General features: G+C 51.7%; 2 protein-coding genes across 15 annotated transcripts in view; one reads left to right on the top strand and one right to left on the bottom strand.

Moving 5' to 3' along the window:
* The first annotated feature begins 564 nt into the window (after positions 1-564).
* MYOG (myogenin) lies at positions 565-3476 on the top strand. Its single transcript, XM_004282494.1, has 3 exons — positions 565-1106; positions 1882-1963; positions 2577-3476. Exons 1-3 carry the CDS (start codon positions 636-638, stop codon positions 2696-2698), a joined length of 675 nt encoding a protein of 224 aa, XP_004282542.1. The 5' UTR covers positions 565-635; the 3' UTR covers positions 2699-3476.
* Positions 3477-8307: 4831 nt separating this feature from the next.
* PPFIA4 (PTPRF interacting protein alpha 4) overlaps positions 8308-13784 on the bottom strand; it is a 48101-nt gene continuing 42624 nt past the window's right edge. For 7 of the 14 annotated variants that reach the window (XM_049713127.1, XM_049713120.1, XM_049713137.1 and 4 more), the window contains 2 exons: positions 11183-11360; positions 8308-11030 (listed from right to left, as the gene is read on the bottom strand). In XM_049713127.1, the coding sequence (XP_049569084.1) occupies positions 10471-11030; positions 11183-11360 (738 nt within the window). In that variant the 3' untranslated portion in view covers positions 8308-10470. The remainder of the gene's footprint in view (positions 11031-11182; positions 11361-13784) is intronic. The other 7 variants (XM_033410520.2, XM_033410518.2, XM_012537680.3 and 4 more) reach the window with 3 other exon arrangements.

Raw genomic sequence — 13784 nt, 5'->3', positions numbered from 1 at the left:
CAATCCTTGTTACCTCGGACACTGAGTATCAATACATGCCCCAAATTTAAAGCACTCTCACCCTCTGGGAGGGGAATCTTTCTCAGAGTTTCATCTGACTGATATAGTCTGGGTAAGGTGCTGTGAGGAAGCAGGGGGATGAATAAGTTGACTTCTTAAGGCCCCTTCCAGCCTAAACCTACCCCTTCCTTACTCCTCCCTCCACCCCCATCCCGCCTCTTTGGGACTAGAAGCAGGCAGGCCGCCCAGCTAGGAGTAATTGAAAGGAGCAGATGAGAGGAGAATGTGTGTCCTCCCCCACCTCCCCAGCCCCCATGGAGGCTGTTGAGAAATGAAAACTAGTCAAATTACACCCTATGGCCTCCCTACCCGTGCACAAGAGCCGGATGGGGGTAGGCTGGCTGGGGGCAGGGGTGGGGGCGCACAGGGGGAGAGGGAAGGGGAATCACATCTAATCCACTGTAAACGTCTTGATGTGCAGCAACAGCTTAGAGGGGGCTCAGGTTTCTGTGGCGTTGGCTATATTTATCTCTGGTTCCATGCCAGCGGGGAGGGTTTAAATGGCACCCAGCAGTTGGCGCGAGGGGCTGCAGGAGCTTGGGGGCTGGTGGCAGGAACAAGTCTTTTCTGACCCCATGGAGCTGTATGAGACATCCCCCTACTTCTACCAGGAACCCCACTTCTATGACGGGGAAAACTACCTGCCCGTCCACCTCCAGGGCTTCGAGCCACCGGGCTATGAGCGGACTGAGCTCAGCCTGAGCCCCGAGGCCCGAGTGCCCCTCGAAGACAAGGGGCTAGGGACCCCCGAGCACTGCCCAGGCCAGTGCCTGCCGTGGGCGTGTAAGGTGTGCAAGAGGAAGTCGGTGTCTGTGGACCGGCGGCGGGCGGCCACGCTGAGGGAGAAGCGCAGGCTCAAGAAGGTGAATGAGGCCTTTGAGGCCCTGAAGAGGAGCACCCTGCTCAACCCCAACCAGCGGCTGCCCAAGGTGGAGATCCTGCGCAGTGCCATCCAGTACATCGAGCGCCTGCAGGCCCTGCTCAGCTCCCTCAACCAGGAGGAGCGCGATCTCCGCTACCGAGGCGGGGGCGGACCCCAACCAGGGGTAAGTGGCCACCCCACCCACCTGCCCCAGGGGGGAGGGGGGGCAGCAGGCACCTGGATAACCTTGGAGGACCCCGCGGTGGGGCTCAGTCAGATGGCTAGAGCAGGAGCCAGACAGGGTCTTAGGAGGCTGCAGCATGCCTTCCTTTGTTAGAGCTAGGCTGCCCAGCTGACCTCCTGTGTCTCTGTGTCCTTTCCAGACAAGATAAAGGCAGTGGGGAGAAGAAGCATGTGGAGGGGGGTGGAACGGGACTGACGGAGGGATCCAGGAGCAAGTCCAAAGTCAGCTGGATAAGGGGGAAGACAGGGCCTAAAAGTCAAGGCCAAGTGTACCTGAGAAGACTGCTTTGCCCCTCACCCGACCCCCTCCTGGGTATGGCTGAGCAGAGAGCAAACCCACTCAGTCTCTCTCATGGAACCCCAACAGGCCTGCACAAAAGCGGCCCTGGTTGGGCCAGACATTATGCCTCCTTCACCCTTATCCCAAGGTCAAGAAAACCACAGACCCCCTTAGGCTGGGTGTCCTATGAGGGCAGAATCACCACGCAGAATGGATGCTAGGAATGGCCCTGAAGCAGGGGCTCTGTGGCCAGAGAAAGGCATGAAGGGAGGTGATTTTGAAGATTCTGGAACAGGGGGTGGGCCAGGCTGGAGGGCTGCAGCTTGTGGCCCACCCTCCAACCCCACCACAGGTACTTCTGCCCATTGGGACTGGACGAAGAGACACCACCAGGAATGGCAGTGCCCTGACCTTGGGCCTTTGCCCTGTCTTGCAGGTGCCCAGTGAATGCAGCTCCCATAGTGCCTCCTGCAGTCCAGAGTGGGGCAGTGCACTGGAGTTTGGTCCCAACCCAGGGGGTAAGTGAGACCAGGACCCTGGTTACTTTGACTCAAACCCCACAGGCTATCTCTAAGCCCAGTTCTCCCCTCTTATCTTACTCCCTGCTCTAGTCCTCGTCCCTTGGCCTCTCTAGGGACCTTTTGAACCCAGGGCCCCAAATGGTGGGCTAGAAGGCCATGTGTCTCCATGAAGCCTTGACCAGCTAAGGAGTTGTCTAGGCCTCCTGCAACTCCCCAGTTGGTGCCTGGTAGATGACCTTCCCCACAGAGAGGACAATGTCCCTGCCCCAAGGGTCCCTGGGAATTGCTGAGTCAGTGCTGCAAAACTGGGCCAGCAAAGGGCAGTTCTAGTCTCCCAGGATACACCATTCTGGCTCCACTTCAGAATAACTGCTTCCGAATTCTAACCCCACCAGGGGATATCAGAGAGGACACACTGACGTTCACACACACATCTGCACACACACGTGCACATAGCACTAGGAAAGGCATGGGCTGGGGAGTAGGACCCTGAGCTTTTCTCACCCAGCTTTCCGGGAAAACCTGTGCCACTCCAAAGGGCTCAGCCCCTGTCTTGGGTCTTCACACACTTTTATCACCCAGGTAACATCTTCCTACCTTCTGCTTACAGATCATCTGCTCACAGCTGACCCTACGGATGTCCACAATCTGCACTCCCTCACCTCCATCGTGGACAGCATCACCGTGGAGGATGTCGCCGTGGCCTTCCCAGATGAAACCATGCCCAACTGAGATTGTCTGCCAAAATGGGCAACCATGAGAGCCCCCCAAGCTGGCCACAGATGCCACCACTTCTGCAGCAGGGCTCTCCTAAGCCAGGCTGTCCTGATGCCAGGAAGCCAGCCTTGGGGCTGCCAAATGCCAGACTATCCCCCTCCTCATCCATGTAAGGTTAACCCACCACCCAGAGAGGGAATGGATGCTCTCATTTAGCTAACTCCTTAGAGCAGAGAGCAGTTCTGTTTCCAGGGAGATAAAGCAGGGGACCGGAGTGCCCCCTTGTGTAAGCCCCCTGGCTCAGGGGGCAACTCAGGAGCTTCCCTTTGATCATAATGCAGCCTCCAATTCCACCCCGTGAAAAGATACACTTTGAGAGACGATGACAGTGTCCTGACCTGGACAGACTATGTACATCTCCTGTTGTTGTCTCTTCCTATGCCAGGGTTAGGCTGGGCCTGCCCTGAATTGAGAGAAGGGAGAGGAACAATCCTCTGTTCCCAAGTCACTGGGGGGGCCAAGCTTTTGCAGTGAATGCTGGGAACCTTCCAATGGTTTTATGTTTTGTTTTGTTTTGTGTGTTGTTTGTAAAGCTGCCATCTGACCAAGGTCTCTGTGCTGACGTTGCCAGGGACAGGTGGGGGTGGGGGGTGGGCAGGGACACCTGGGGTGATTTATTTTGTTAACTAAGCATCGTGTGGTTTTGCCATTGTTTTGTATATTTTTTTTTCTTTTTTTTGCTAACTTATTTGGATTTCTTTTTTAAAAAATGAATAAAGACTGGGTGCTAGAAGAGTGTCTGTGATGATATAGAGGGAGGAGATGACTAATGCTATAGCCTCTCCCACCTCAGTGGTCCAGACACGTGGCAGGGCCAGGGCTTGTGGAGCAGATGGGGCTCCAAAAGCGTCAGAGGCACCATGTTGCTGGTGGTCACTAGGCGCTGGGATCCCTGCTCTTTTTACCATTACAAAGGAAGCCAGGTCTGGTCCATTGGCCGGGCGAAGACAAGATTCTACAGAAATCCTTGTGGGACATGCAGGAAATTCTGTTGAGCATTCTGTTGCACTCTAATTCATAGACACTGTTCACAGTCTACTACACTCCATCTTATATCCCAATAGGTCCATTCCCTTCCAATTAACTGAGCATGCTCACATGCCTAGCACTCAGACCACAGCCAGCAGACAGGGGTGTAGAGCTGGAATTTGTGGGTTTCCCCTCTCTTATCCCTGCCTCTCCTCTGGTGCCACATTAGCAGGAGTCCTGTGAGGAAGTGGGAGGTAATTCAATCAGGGTGATTAGGGTCAGACACTATCACTTTCTTCCAGGCCAACTAGCATGTCCCCTTACCACACCCTTCCATTCCTCCAGGCTGCAAGAGATTCTGGTCCCTGTCTACAGCTCAGAGAATGAAGGCAATTCTGCTGGGGGTAGGGGAAGGGGCTTACAAAGGAAACAAAGCTGGGGCTCTCTTCATGTGGGATGCTATCTTCCAAAGACTGGCTTCCTGAGGGGGAGAAGGTGGGTGAAGAATTGGGGAGAAAGAATTTGGATAGAGATCGCATATTAACCGAGAAGGCATCAGGAGCTAGAATTTGAATGGACTAAAACCTTTATTAATTCCAACTGCTTCACGCTAAGTGTGTCTGATTTATTGCAACTTATAAGTTTCAGAATCATTACAGAAGTCAGGGGATTCAGAGTGTGGTACATTCCATCCTGCATTCAATTCCTCAGGGCCCTTTATAAAACACTTAACCCAGTTTTATCAACCAGGCCCTCATACCCATTCTGCACTTGCTCTGGGCTCAGCTGGGCCGTCTCTACCACACCTGTCCTCTTGATTTGTTCCTGGAGAGGGGAGTCAACACACTGCTCCCAGAGGTTTCTCCAGAAACTCCATTTAAGCAAAAGGTGAAGTAGGCTCACAGAACTCAGGTGAGGGTGCAGAAGGGAGGGTCCCCGCCGGGGCATGCTCATCCCAAACCACCAGTCAGGGCTGGGCCTGTTGGGAATCATAAACTGGCCTAATCTGTCCCCGTTTGTGGGATTTTCTTCTTGGGTTTATGTCATTGTGTTTACAGCTGTGGACAGGGAATGTTGCCTGCCATCCCAGGAAACAACAAACGTTGCCTGCCATCAAACTATCATCCACTGTAGTGGCAAGGTACTCCCTGAGGGGAATCCAGGATGGAGAAAAAACAGGAAGCATTATGTGCTTCGGATACTGGCCCTAGATTGTTAAGATGCACACCTAAGGAATAATTTCAGTGAGCCTGGACTCTTGCATCTTCCCATACATAGAAAAGCACTAAAATCATTAATTTGATATGCCTGTTTTTTGTGATTAGCAGTAATCTTTGACATCTGACTACATTTTTTTTTTTTTCCAGCAAAAACTCCCATATATCCTGGCTCCTCCCTTAACTCTTCAGAACAGTTCCTCAGAGCTATCTGAGAGGCTGTCTCCTGGGCTATAGTCCTCAGTAAGTTCCCTGAGTAAAACATACCTTGCAACTTTTAGGTTGTGTGTTTTTCTTCAGTTGGCACAGTTCTACCTTCTTGGAAAGGCTGGAGAGGAATACCTAGGTCACTGCCACAACTCTTAGCTCTCCCTGGCTCCCTGCCCTTGGAGATGAGGAGAGTAACATGTGTGGATGGCAACACCTTGGCTCTCCAATCTATACTCACTCCCTTATTATGCACCAATAATACTGAACTACCCATTCAAGGGGGATCTTCTCCCCTCGGGTTCATTTCCTCTGCCCCTGGTACCTCCCAAGCTCCTAGGGTAGATACAAGCCTGCTGCCTTCAGTTGCCCTCCTTCTTACTGTGGGCTCGGTCTGGCCAAGAGAAAGGCACTCATCTCTCCTAAGGAACTGATAGGCTCTCGGGTTGCCGGATATATTTTTTAAGTTTATTCCTCTTCAGTTATCATGTCAATTGGAATCTGAGGTTCATATTCATAATCTGTTACGAATGAACAGTTCTAAGCAATGGCTATTAAGGTCGATTGTTCCTGACCATTGTCAGGTGTAGTCATTGTCTGCTTATTTCTTTTCCAGTCTTTAAGTCCTTAAGCCTCCCACCAGGAAGAAACAATTTGCTGGAACTTCACATGTGTGAATGGCAAACTTTGCCAAACTGGAGCCCAGCCTCACTCATTATTTTCACAGAAGAAACATTTGTCATCAAAGCACAGGGACTTTCTTAAATTAACAAATGCTTGACCTGCCCAACTGAATTACAGATAAGACTCCAATTAACGAGTAATGAGTGATAGTTCTTTGGGGAAATTAGCTTACATCTGGTCTCCCCTGGAAGCACATGCAATAAATCAAAGTTAAACAAATGTTGCCTAATAACGGACTTTAGGGAATCTGCTAGAATAAAAAGATAAGATTTGAAATTGACATACCAATTGTCAGTGTGTAGAGAGGAACTTCTTGGAGTGTTTAGATAGTGTCAATTGCAGAATGCTTAAAGTACTATTTGCTACACTCCAATAAACATCCTTAGGTATCTAACTTCTCAAAGTAACCTATTTGGCAGACTGAAAAACCTTTTTAAGTGCTGCAGGTATAGTAGTAGGAGGTTGGACCAACTGGAGAGGGAGGTAAAGGGGGTAAAATGGAGGGTGAGAGAAGAGGAGCCCCCTCAGCTCAGGTATCTGTTTCTTGGATAAGACCCACCATGTCACGTCCCCTGGACTTGTCTGAATTCCTGGTTTCCGGGCTCCAGGCTAGGGCAGAGATGCCTGGAGGTGACCTAAAGCTCAGGAAGAACTGAAGGCTGTGAATTGGTCTAGGATCTTGGCTAAGGAGGCACCACCTAGGCCCAAATGGGATCCGCAAACCCCACAGCGATTCTAGCTGTCCCTCATTGCTCAGCCACAGGCAACCACCTGATCCAGATTCTCTGCCTCTCACTCTGCTGGGACCATTCCTAAGGAAGGCAAAGGAAGGTGTTCTAGGAAAGAAACCTAGAGTCTTCTTTCTTTTTTACAAATGCTGACAGAAACATGATGTTGGGGTCTCATCTCAAATGCAGCATGTCCAATATCAAGCTCACATTTTCACATGAGCCTGTTCCCTCTACATTCCCCAGCCCAGTAGATGGCAACTCTGGGAAACTGTAGTTTTCCTGGATTCCTTCAGATCTCACTCCTGTAGCCAGCTGGTCACCAAGGCTGGTCAACTCTACCTTTGATCATTGAGAGGGTGGGAGGGGACCCCCAGAGGCTTGTAGGCACTAGGCCAGCATCTTCCCTTGCCTGTTTGGCCTCCCTGAGTCACAAGTTGCCTTGTCTTACTCCCATCCTGCCATCTGTGCCCATGGACTCTGCCATCCTGTATCATCAGCGGGTCAGTTAGCCTTGGAGAGGATACAAGGCTGGATGGTGGATTACGCTGCCCTCAGGGAGTTCACCATTCAGATGAACAGAAGAAACAAGGCTCCATGAAAATCACAGGAGCCAAGTACCGCATGAGTGGTACAGATGTAAGAGTTTGAGAAAGGGAGCTGCGAGAGGCTTAACTTCAGTGTAAGGTCTTGGGCTCACTTAAAAGAGAAGCCAGTAATATCTGTTAAGCACTCCTGGTACCAGGCCAGAAGTTTTAACAAACATCTGCACATCTATCTCACTAGCTGCATGGTCTCAGCTTTAGAATTTCCTGTTCTGCAAAATGGTGATGAGGATACATCACAGGGTTGGGAGGATTTAATGGGCCAATACGTTTAGCATGCTTAGAACAGTGCCTGGCACACAATAGTTCTCAATAATTTTTAGCTTTATTTAATAATAATCCTTATAAAAACCCTCTGAGATAAGGTTGGTTCATTTATTCATTCAAATATATACCTAACCCTAAAGGAGCTTCCCCACAGCCCAGTGGGAAACAGACAAAGAGAGGACAATGGCTGGGCAGCATCACAGTGTGCACAGAGTGCCAGGGGCACAAAAGGTTGCTGGTTATCTGATTCTTCTGAAGAGAGGCAGGCAATGCCTCCCAGGTGATACTTGAAGTGGGTCTGGAAGGTTCACAGCTGCAAAGGCAAGGGCAGAAGTATTCTGTGCTGCCTTCTGGTGATGGGCCTGGGTAGACGCAACATTTCTGAGTTAGGTGGACTCAAGACTGTTGGAAGAAGTCATGATGGCCTCTTGTCCTACACTGAGGAGCTGGACCTCAGTGTTGGGGAGCTGCTACAAAAGCGAACAGCAGCGTGATATGACTAATGGGTGTTTAGCTTCAGTAACTCTTGCATCAGTAGGAAAGTCTATGAGGATAGTGAAGCAGGTGTGTACAGAGGAAGAAAAAGAAATAAATCAATCCCAGCAGTCAGGACTCCTCACTCCTTTTCCTATACTCCCTTGGCACAAGTAGCTCAAACACTAATCTATCAACCCATGGTTATGTAAGTAAACAGAAGGTTACTGACTACAAGTTTAAAAAACTCTGATATTTACTTTCCAGATTACAGCAGCCCTTAGGACTGTGGAATAAGCTAGATGTATCAGGTAAGCTCAAAGTTAAAAAAAAAAAAAAAGACCAAAGCCATATGTATGTTGTCTCAAAACCAGGTTATTTATTGGTATGTATACACACACACACACACACACACACACACACACACAAACACACACTCTCACACTCATACAGACCCATACACCCATTCCTGATGCACTGTGTCGGTAGTACGGTACTGAGAAGGGACCTGAAAAGATACAGGAAGCTGGTGAGGGGGTATGGGTCACAAGTGACTCCCCAAATAAAAAGTATATTGACTGTGAGGCAAGGGATACACCAAGACAAGAGCCTTCCATCACTGTATGCATCACCTCCCTGCAATAATCCCAAGATGCCCCGAACAGACCTGGGTCCTGCCAGCTGCTGCCTTATGACATGACTAATTAAGATAGGGTTGAGTTGTAGAGGAGAGGCTGGGGCTGAATTTCCCACTATGCTAGCCTATCAGAGTTCCCTGAAGGAGTCAGATGGCCTTGTGGTCTCCAACTTCACCAATCTTAGGAATCTGGGGTTTCTCCATAATCTTAACATCCATTACCCAGGGATAGGAGCTCTTTCTCTCCATCCAACTTATTTTCTGCTCAAGAACTCCAGCTCCATTCCCAGTGGCCTGACAGACAGGAAGTGCAGGGAACAATGAGGGAGAGCAAGGGAAGTTGGATGCCTTGCCCATACCCATGGGAGCCCACCTAGCCCCACCACTGGTGGACCTCTCCTCTACTGAAAAGCAGCAGAAACCTGTAAGCCTGGTACTGCCCCAGGCTCCAGCACTCCTTCTGGACAGGGTGCTCTGACCCATCATCCCACCTGCTAGCCTAGCCGCCACTCAGAATCCAAGTCATCAGCTTGCAAACCAGCTGCTCAGCCACCTGCAGGGTGGCGCTTCACTGGCTCCTCTCCAGGAAACATGCTTCAGGCACTTTTCCTCTCCTTTTATTTGGATGAAACCTTAGGTTCCATCAGCTCACCCTGAACTTGGGTCCCAAACACTTCCAGGCACCTTGGCAGGATGAGTACATGGGTTAAGAAGAGGGATTTCTTGGAAATAACATTCCTACCAAAGCGGGACCTGTATCCCTCAGCCCTGGATGCTGCCGTGCTACTGGGGAAAGCAACTGAAACTGGGCAGGTCTCAGGAATTTCTGGACGAAGCAGTCCCTGCACACCAAAAGAGCCCTGAACAAGGGGGTAGTGGTGTGGGGACAAGCAAGAGAATGACAGTCTTCACCAACACTGGATTTCCTGGACCTAGGACATGATTCACTACAGGGGAATCTTTATTTTCTTCCTGGGAGATCAGAGGAAGGAAGCCTCAGATTACCTTTTTCCCAAACCAGACTTTAAGGTCAATGTATATACTCAATCCACCCATTAGGTATATTCTTACGGGGCTGGAATTATCAAAGAAGTGGGGCAGAGGGGGACAGAAAGGGAAGGAATCCTGGGAGCATAGCTGGCAGTGCAAGGTTAGCTTGATCCACAGCCAAGATCCACACAGTTCCCTCTCCCCCCAGCCCAGCAGCAGCGCTACCCTACAGCTGGGGCAGGAGGCATTCCCGCTGCCATCTGGGCTTAAGGCTGCCACAGGCCATTGGCTCTCCCTCTAGCTGACCTGCCTGCACCTCTCACTGGGCAGGAGGGCTGAGTTTCCCCATCCTTATGCTTGGTGTTTGGGATTCAACTTAAACCAGGGCCTAGAATCTCCACCTTAGCCTTCCCTCTTCCCAGGTTCATCATCCTGAGGAAGAATGGGGCCTTCTACAGCCCTTCCCAGCCCCCAAGGAGGTCCTGGAGGTGAGGCAGGAGCTGCAGCTATGCAGATGAGTTGGGGGAGGGATAATGGTGAAGGTGCCAAGAGCAGCTGTAGACCATCTAGTACAACCAAGAGGCGGACAGAAACCAGAAAGCCCAATAACCCAAGCAAGGCAGTCTGGAGTGCCGTTTTCTCGGAAGGGCCATCCCCAGCCCTTGACGCTGTGTCCTGGTCTCTGGTGGAGTTTGCAGTCCAGACCAGCTAGATGCAGAAGAGGGAAGGTGGAGTCCATCCATCTTGGGCTGCCTTCCCCTCCCTCCCGCAGACCCACAAGCATGGACAACCTGGTTGCCTCCACAACACCAGGAAACCCAGCCACATCCCGGAGAGCCTTACAAGGGACACACGTTGCACCTGGGGTAGAGGGATGGCTAGGGGGTAGACAGTATATTCTGAGATATGAGACTAGGAGCCGTGGGAGTAAGGGGACCGAGCAGGAGGGTTAAGGGCTCTCCGAGCCTGTGAAACCAAGCAGAAGGAAGCTGGCCTTGGGGGCTGTAGCTAGTCCCGGAAGGCGGAGAGCATGTGTCCGTAGAGATAGTGAGAGTGTGCTAAGAGAGAGAGAAAGAGACAGGCGTTGCGCGGTGAGCTGGCAGTGAGTCCCTGAGAGACGGGTTGCAAGGTATCTGCGGCGTGCTCGCAAGCTCCAAGCGCCCAAGGCCAAAGAAAGCAGAAGGGGTAAGCCGGGCACTGGGCGCGAGCAGGGCGGGAGCGGCACTGCCGGCCGGAGGCCAGGGACAGGTGCGGGGAGGCCTTGTGCGGGCGGAGGGCGGGCCGAAGAGCGCCCGTGCCCAGGGCCTGGCCCACTTACCCCGAGCCACGGGCACAGCCCCGTCAGACCCGGGGCGGGAGGCGGGGTCAGCAGGAGTAGGTCCGAACCGTGGAGGTCTCCAGTCTCTGCGCCCCCGCCGTCCCGGCTGGGAGGAGTCGGCAGCCGCGGGAGAACACAGAGCGGCGGGTTAGTGCGCGCACAGCTCGCCCGTGGGGCCTTCCCGGCCGCGCCTGCCCGCGGCGGCCGTTAGTTAGTGCAGCGCCGGCGCGGGAGCTGTGCACCCGCCTCGGCCTCGCCTGAGCGCCAGCGCCCGTCCCACTCCGCCGCCCGGGCACCCAAGTCCTGCTGGGCTGCGGCCATGCCCAGCCAGCCTGCCACTCACCTTCAGGCATGATCTTCTTTGGCGGGGCCGGTGGAGGCTGCAATGGCCCCAGGGTGGACACGCGGAAGCCTACCGGGAGCGCTTCGGCAGAGGCGCTGAGCATGGCGCTGCCATGGTGGTCTCGCGGCCGGAAGCGTTTCCTCCAGGAGGGTGCGCGGCGGAACACCTTGTCCTCCCCCTGCACCGTGGGGACACGCAAAGGACCAGGGCTACCTTGGAACTGCCACCCTCACTCCCTGCCTGGGGTAGGACAGTCAATGGCTGGTTCTAGGGGTACCTTTCTCTTCGGAAAGAAGCAAGCAAGGTCACGTCCGCTTTTAGGCCCTCAGCTTTTCCTTGTGTAAAGTGAATGGGGCAAGTGGATGACTCCGGGGAGCCCTTGTGACTCTGAAGTTCCCTGTCTCTTGGCTCGCGGGGTGGGGTCCCCCTGTTCGGATGTGGCATCCTGCAGTTGAACTCTGTTTCTCTGCCCACCCCAATCATCTCAAACTGGGCTTGGGGTGCCCATTGACCTTTAAAGTATTCCTCCTCTCAGGCTCATCCATGGGAAGTAGTCACCAGCCAGCCTCCATTCACTCCTCCCTGCCTTTCTGGGGCCTCAGTATGGCTGCAGCACCGGTGTGCTGAAAGAGCGCTGGGTCAGGAGTCAGGAGACCTGGCTTCCATTTTATCAAAACTAGCTATGTGACCCTGAGCAAGTAACCTCTCTGAGCTTCAGTTTCCTTATCTGTAAATGTGAAATAGGAATAACAGCATCTGCCCTACCTATTTCTCAGGCTGCCTATCCCTGAGGGGATCAGGGGAGAACATTGACCCATTGATAGTGATGGGTCAGGCAGATGGCCAATCAGAGGCAGGTTCCTCCAAAGGCTCCTGCTGTCTGCCCTCTCACCCATGCCAGCCAAGTCTCCAAAATAACTATCTCTGCCAGAGGGCACCCAGAGCCATAACTCTACAGGATGTCCCTCTGCACAAGCACCCACCCCACCCTTCAGAGCCCACATCCATCCTGCTTGGCAGCCATGCCTAATCCCCCTCAATGCTTATGTTCTTGGAACTGGTGCAGGTAGACTGCTAGCAGCAGGAATAAGAGACACTAACCCACCAGTTCTCACCTAAACAACCTCTCCCAACCCCATTAGGGTTTGTTGTTTGTGCTCTGAGTAGGCCAAATGCCCCCATCAGTTCTTAGCACCATGTATCTCTGTCATAGCATTCATCATAGCATTTTTAAATGTACTTATGAGATTATTTCATCAATTCCTTTCTCTCCCTCTCTTCCTCCCCCCACCCTACCCTTTCAAATTCTATGCTTCATGGGACAGAGATTATGATCTTTTTTGTTCCAACCAATATATCCGCAGACCTGAGTAGTGCCTGGGAACACCATAGGCCCTCGATAAATATTTGCTAAATGGCAGCTGGCTCCCTAGGCAGGCATCCCATCCCTGAGTTTATCAGGAACTTTCCTCATCATTTCTGTCTTCGCCATGATCCTATCTTTAACCTAATCTAGAGACCCTTCTCTTCTGCACGCTCTCTCTCTCTCCATTTCTATCTTCAGCCAACCCTAAGGACTAGTTTCTGTTTTTCTCCCCTGTCCCCTAATAGTCAGATGTTCTTTGTGTTCCTCATCTCCTCATTTCCCTTGAGTCCTGACATCCATGCATGGGAGACCTGGATATAGCCCTCCAGGGCCTTGAAGCTTGAGAGGGGAGACTGAGAACCAGAATTGTCAAAGGAAACAGTTGAAAGAGATAGCTCAAGGTTGCTGATGGTGTGCTGGATGGCTGGACAGGAGGCAGTCTCTTGGATCTCCACCCTCCCACCTGCCACTCCCCCCACCCCCAAATCTCACCTTATTCCTAGGACCTGGCCTTCTACTTAAGCTTCCTTTTAAAGAATCAGTTCCCTCCAGCGCCACACCTAGCTGCATCCCAGAAAGCCCACTACATTGCCAAGATGATGTCACCTACTCAGTAACCACCCCAATGCCTGAAGCCTGATAGGACAGCTGTCTCCACTTTTAGGAGGCAGCAGGAGGTAGGAAAAAGAACACAGGAATCAGATACACTTTTGCTCCAGTCTGGCTTTGCCACATGTCAGCCTGTGACTGCAGGTAAGTTATCTGTGACAGCAAGTAAGTTACCTCTTTGAGCTTCAATTCCTCATCTGTAAGATGGCATAATAACCTGTCTCACATGATGATTGTTAGCATAAAATAAGATGTCTGTCATCACTGCACCGCCATGCCTTGCCCAATGCCTGGCCCAGAGTAGGCATTCAGAGAATATTTTTGTTAGGATTGAAGGGGTGAAGAGTTTTCTAAATTAGAAAGCACCATTTAAAGATATATGGGAAAGCTGTATCAAAGAAAGCTTAGAACCTAGTGGGTGGGGAATAAGTAGGAGGGTCCACCTTGCAGGGGCATTGGGAAGATTCAGATCTCACAGTGGGGACATCTGGTGGGGTCTGGCAGTTTCTCTCCTTGAGTGGAATACACACACATACATATGTAATATGTGTGTGTGTAAATAACACACTCCAAATTTCAAGGCACCTCTGTGAAGAAAACACCCCTCCACAAATTCTGTATGTTTCT

The sequence above is a fragment of the Orcinus orca genome, chromosome 1, assembly GCF_937001465.1.
Source record: "Orcinus orca chromosome 1, mOrcOrc1.1, whole genome shotgun sequence".
NCBI classification, from domain to species: Eukaryota; Metazoa; Chordata; class Mammalia; order Artiodactyla; family Delphinidae; genus Orcinus; species Orcinus orca.
Note: the sequence above shows the minus strand (reverse complement) of the source record. Positions and strands in the feature narration are given on the sequence as shown.

Excerpts from the sequence above, each read along its gene's own strand:
- MYOG (XM_004282494.1), top strand. The coding sequence starts at position 636 with ATGGAGCTGTATGAGACATCCCCCTACTTCTACCAGGAACCCCACTTC. Across the intron at positions 1,107-1,881 it reads GGGGCGGACCCCAACCAGGG|GTGCCCAGTGAATGCAGCTC; the intron begins GTAAGTGGCCAC and ends CCTGTCTTGCAG. Across the intron at positions 1,964-2,576 it reads GTTTGGTCCCAACCCAGGGG|ATCATCTGCTCACAGCTGAC; the intron begins GTAAGTGAGACC and ends TTCTGCTTACAG.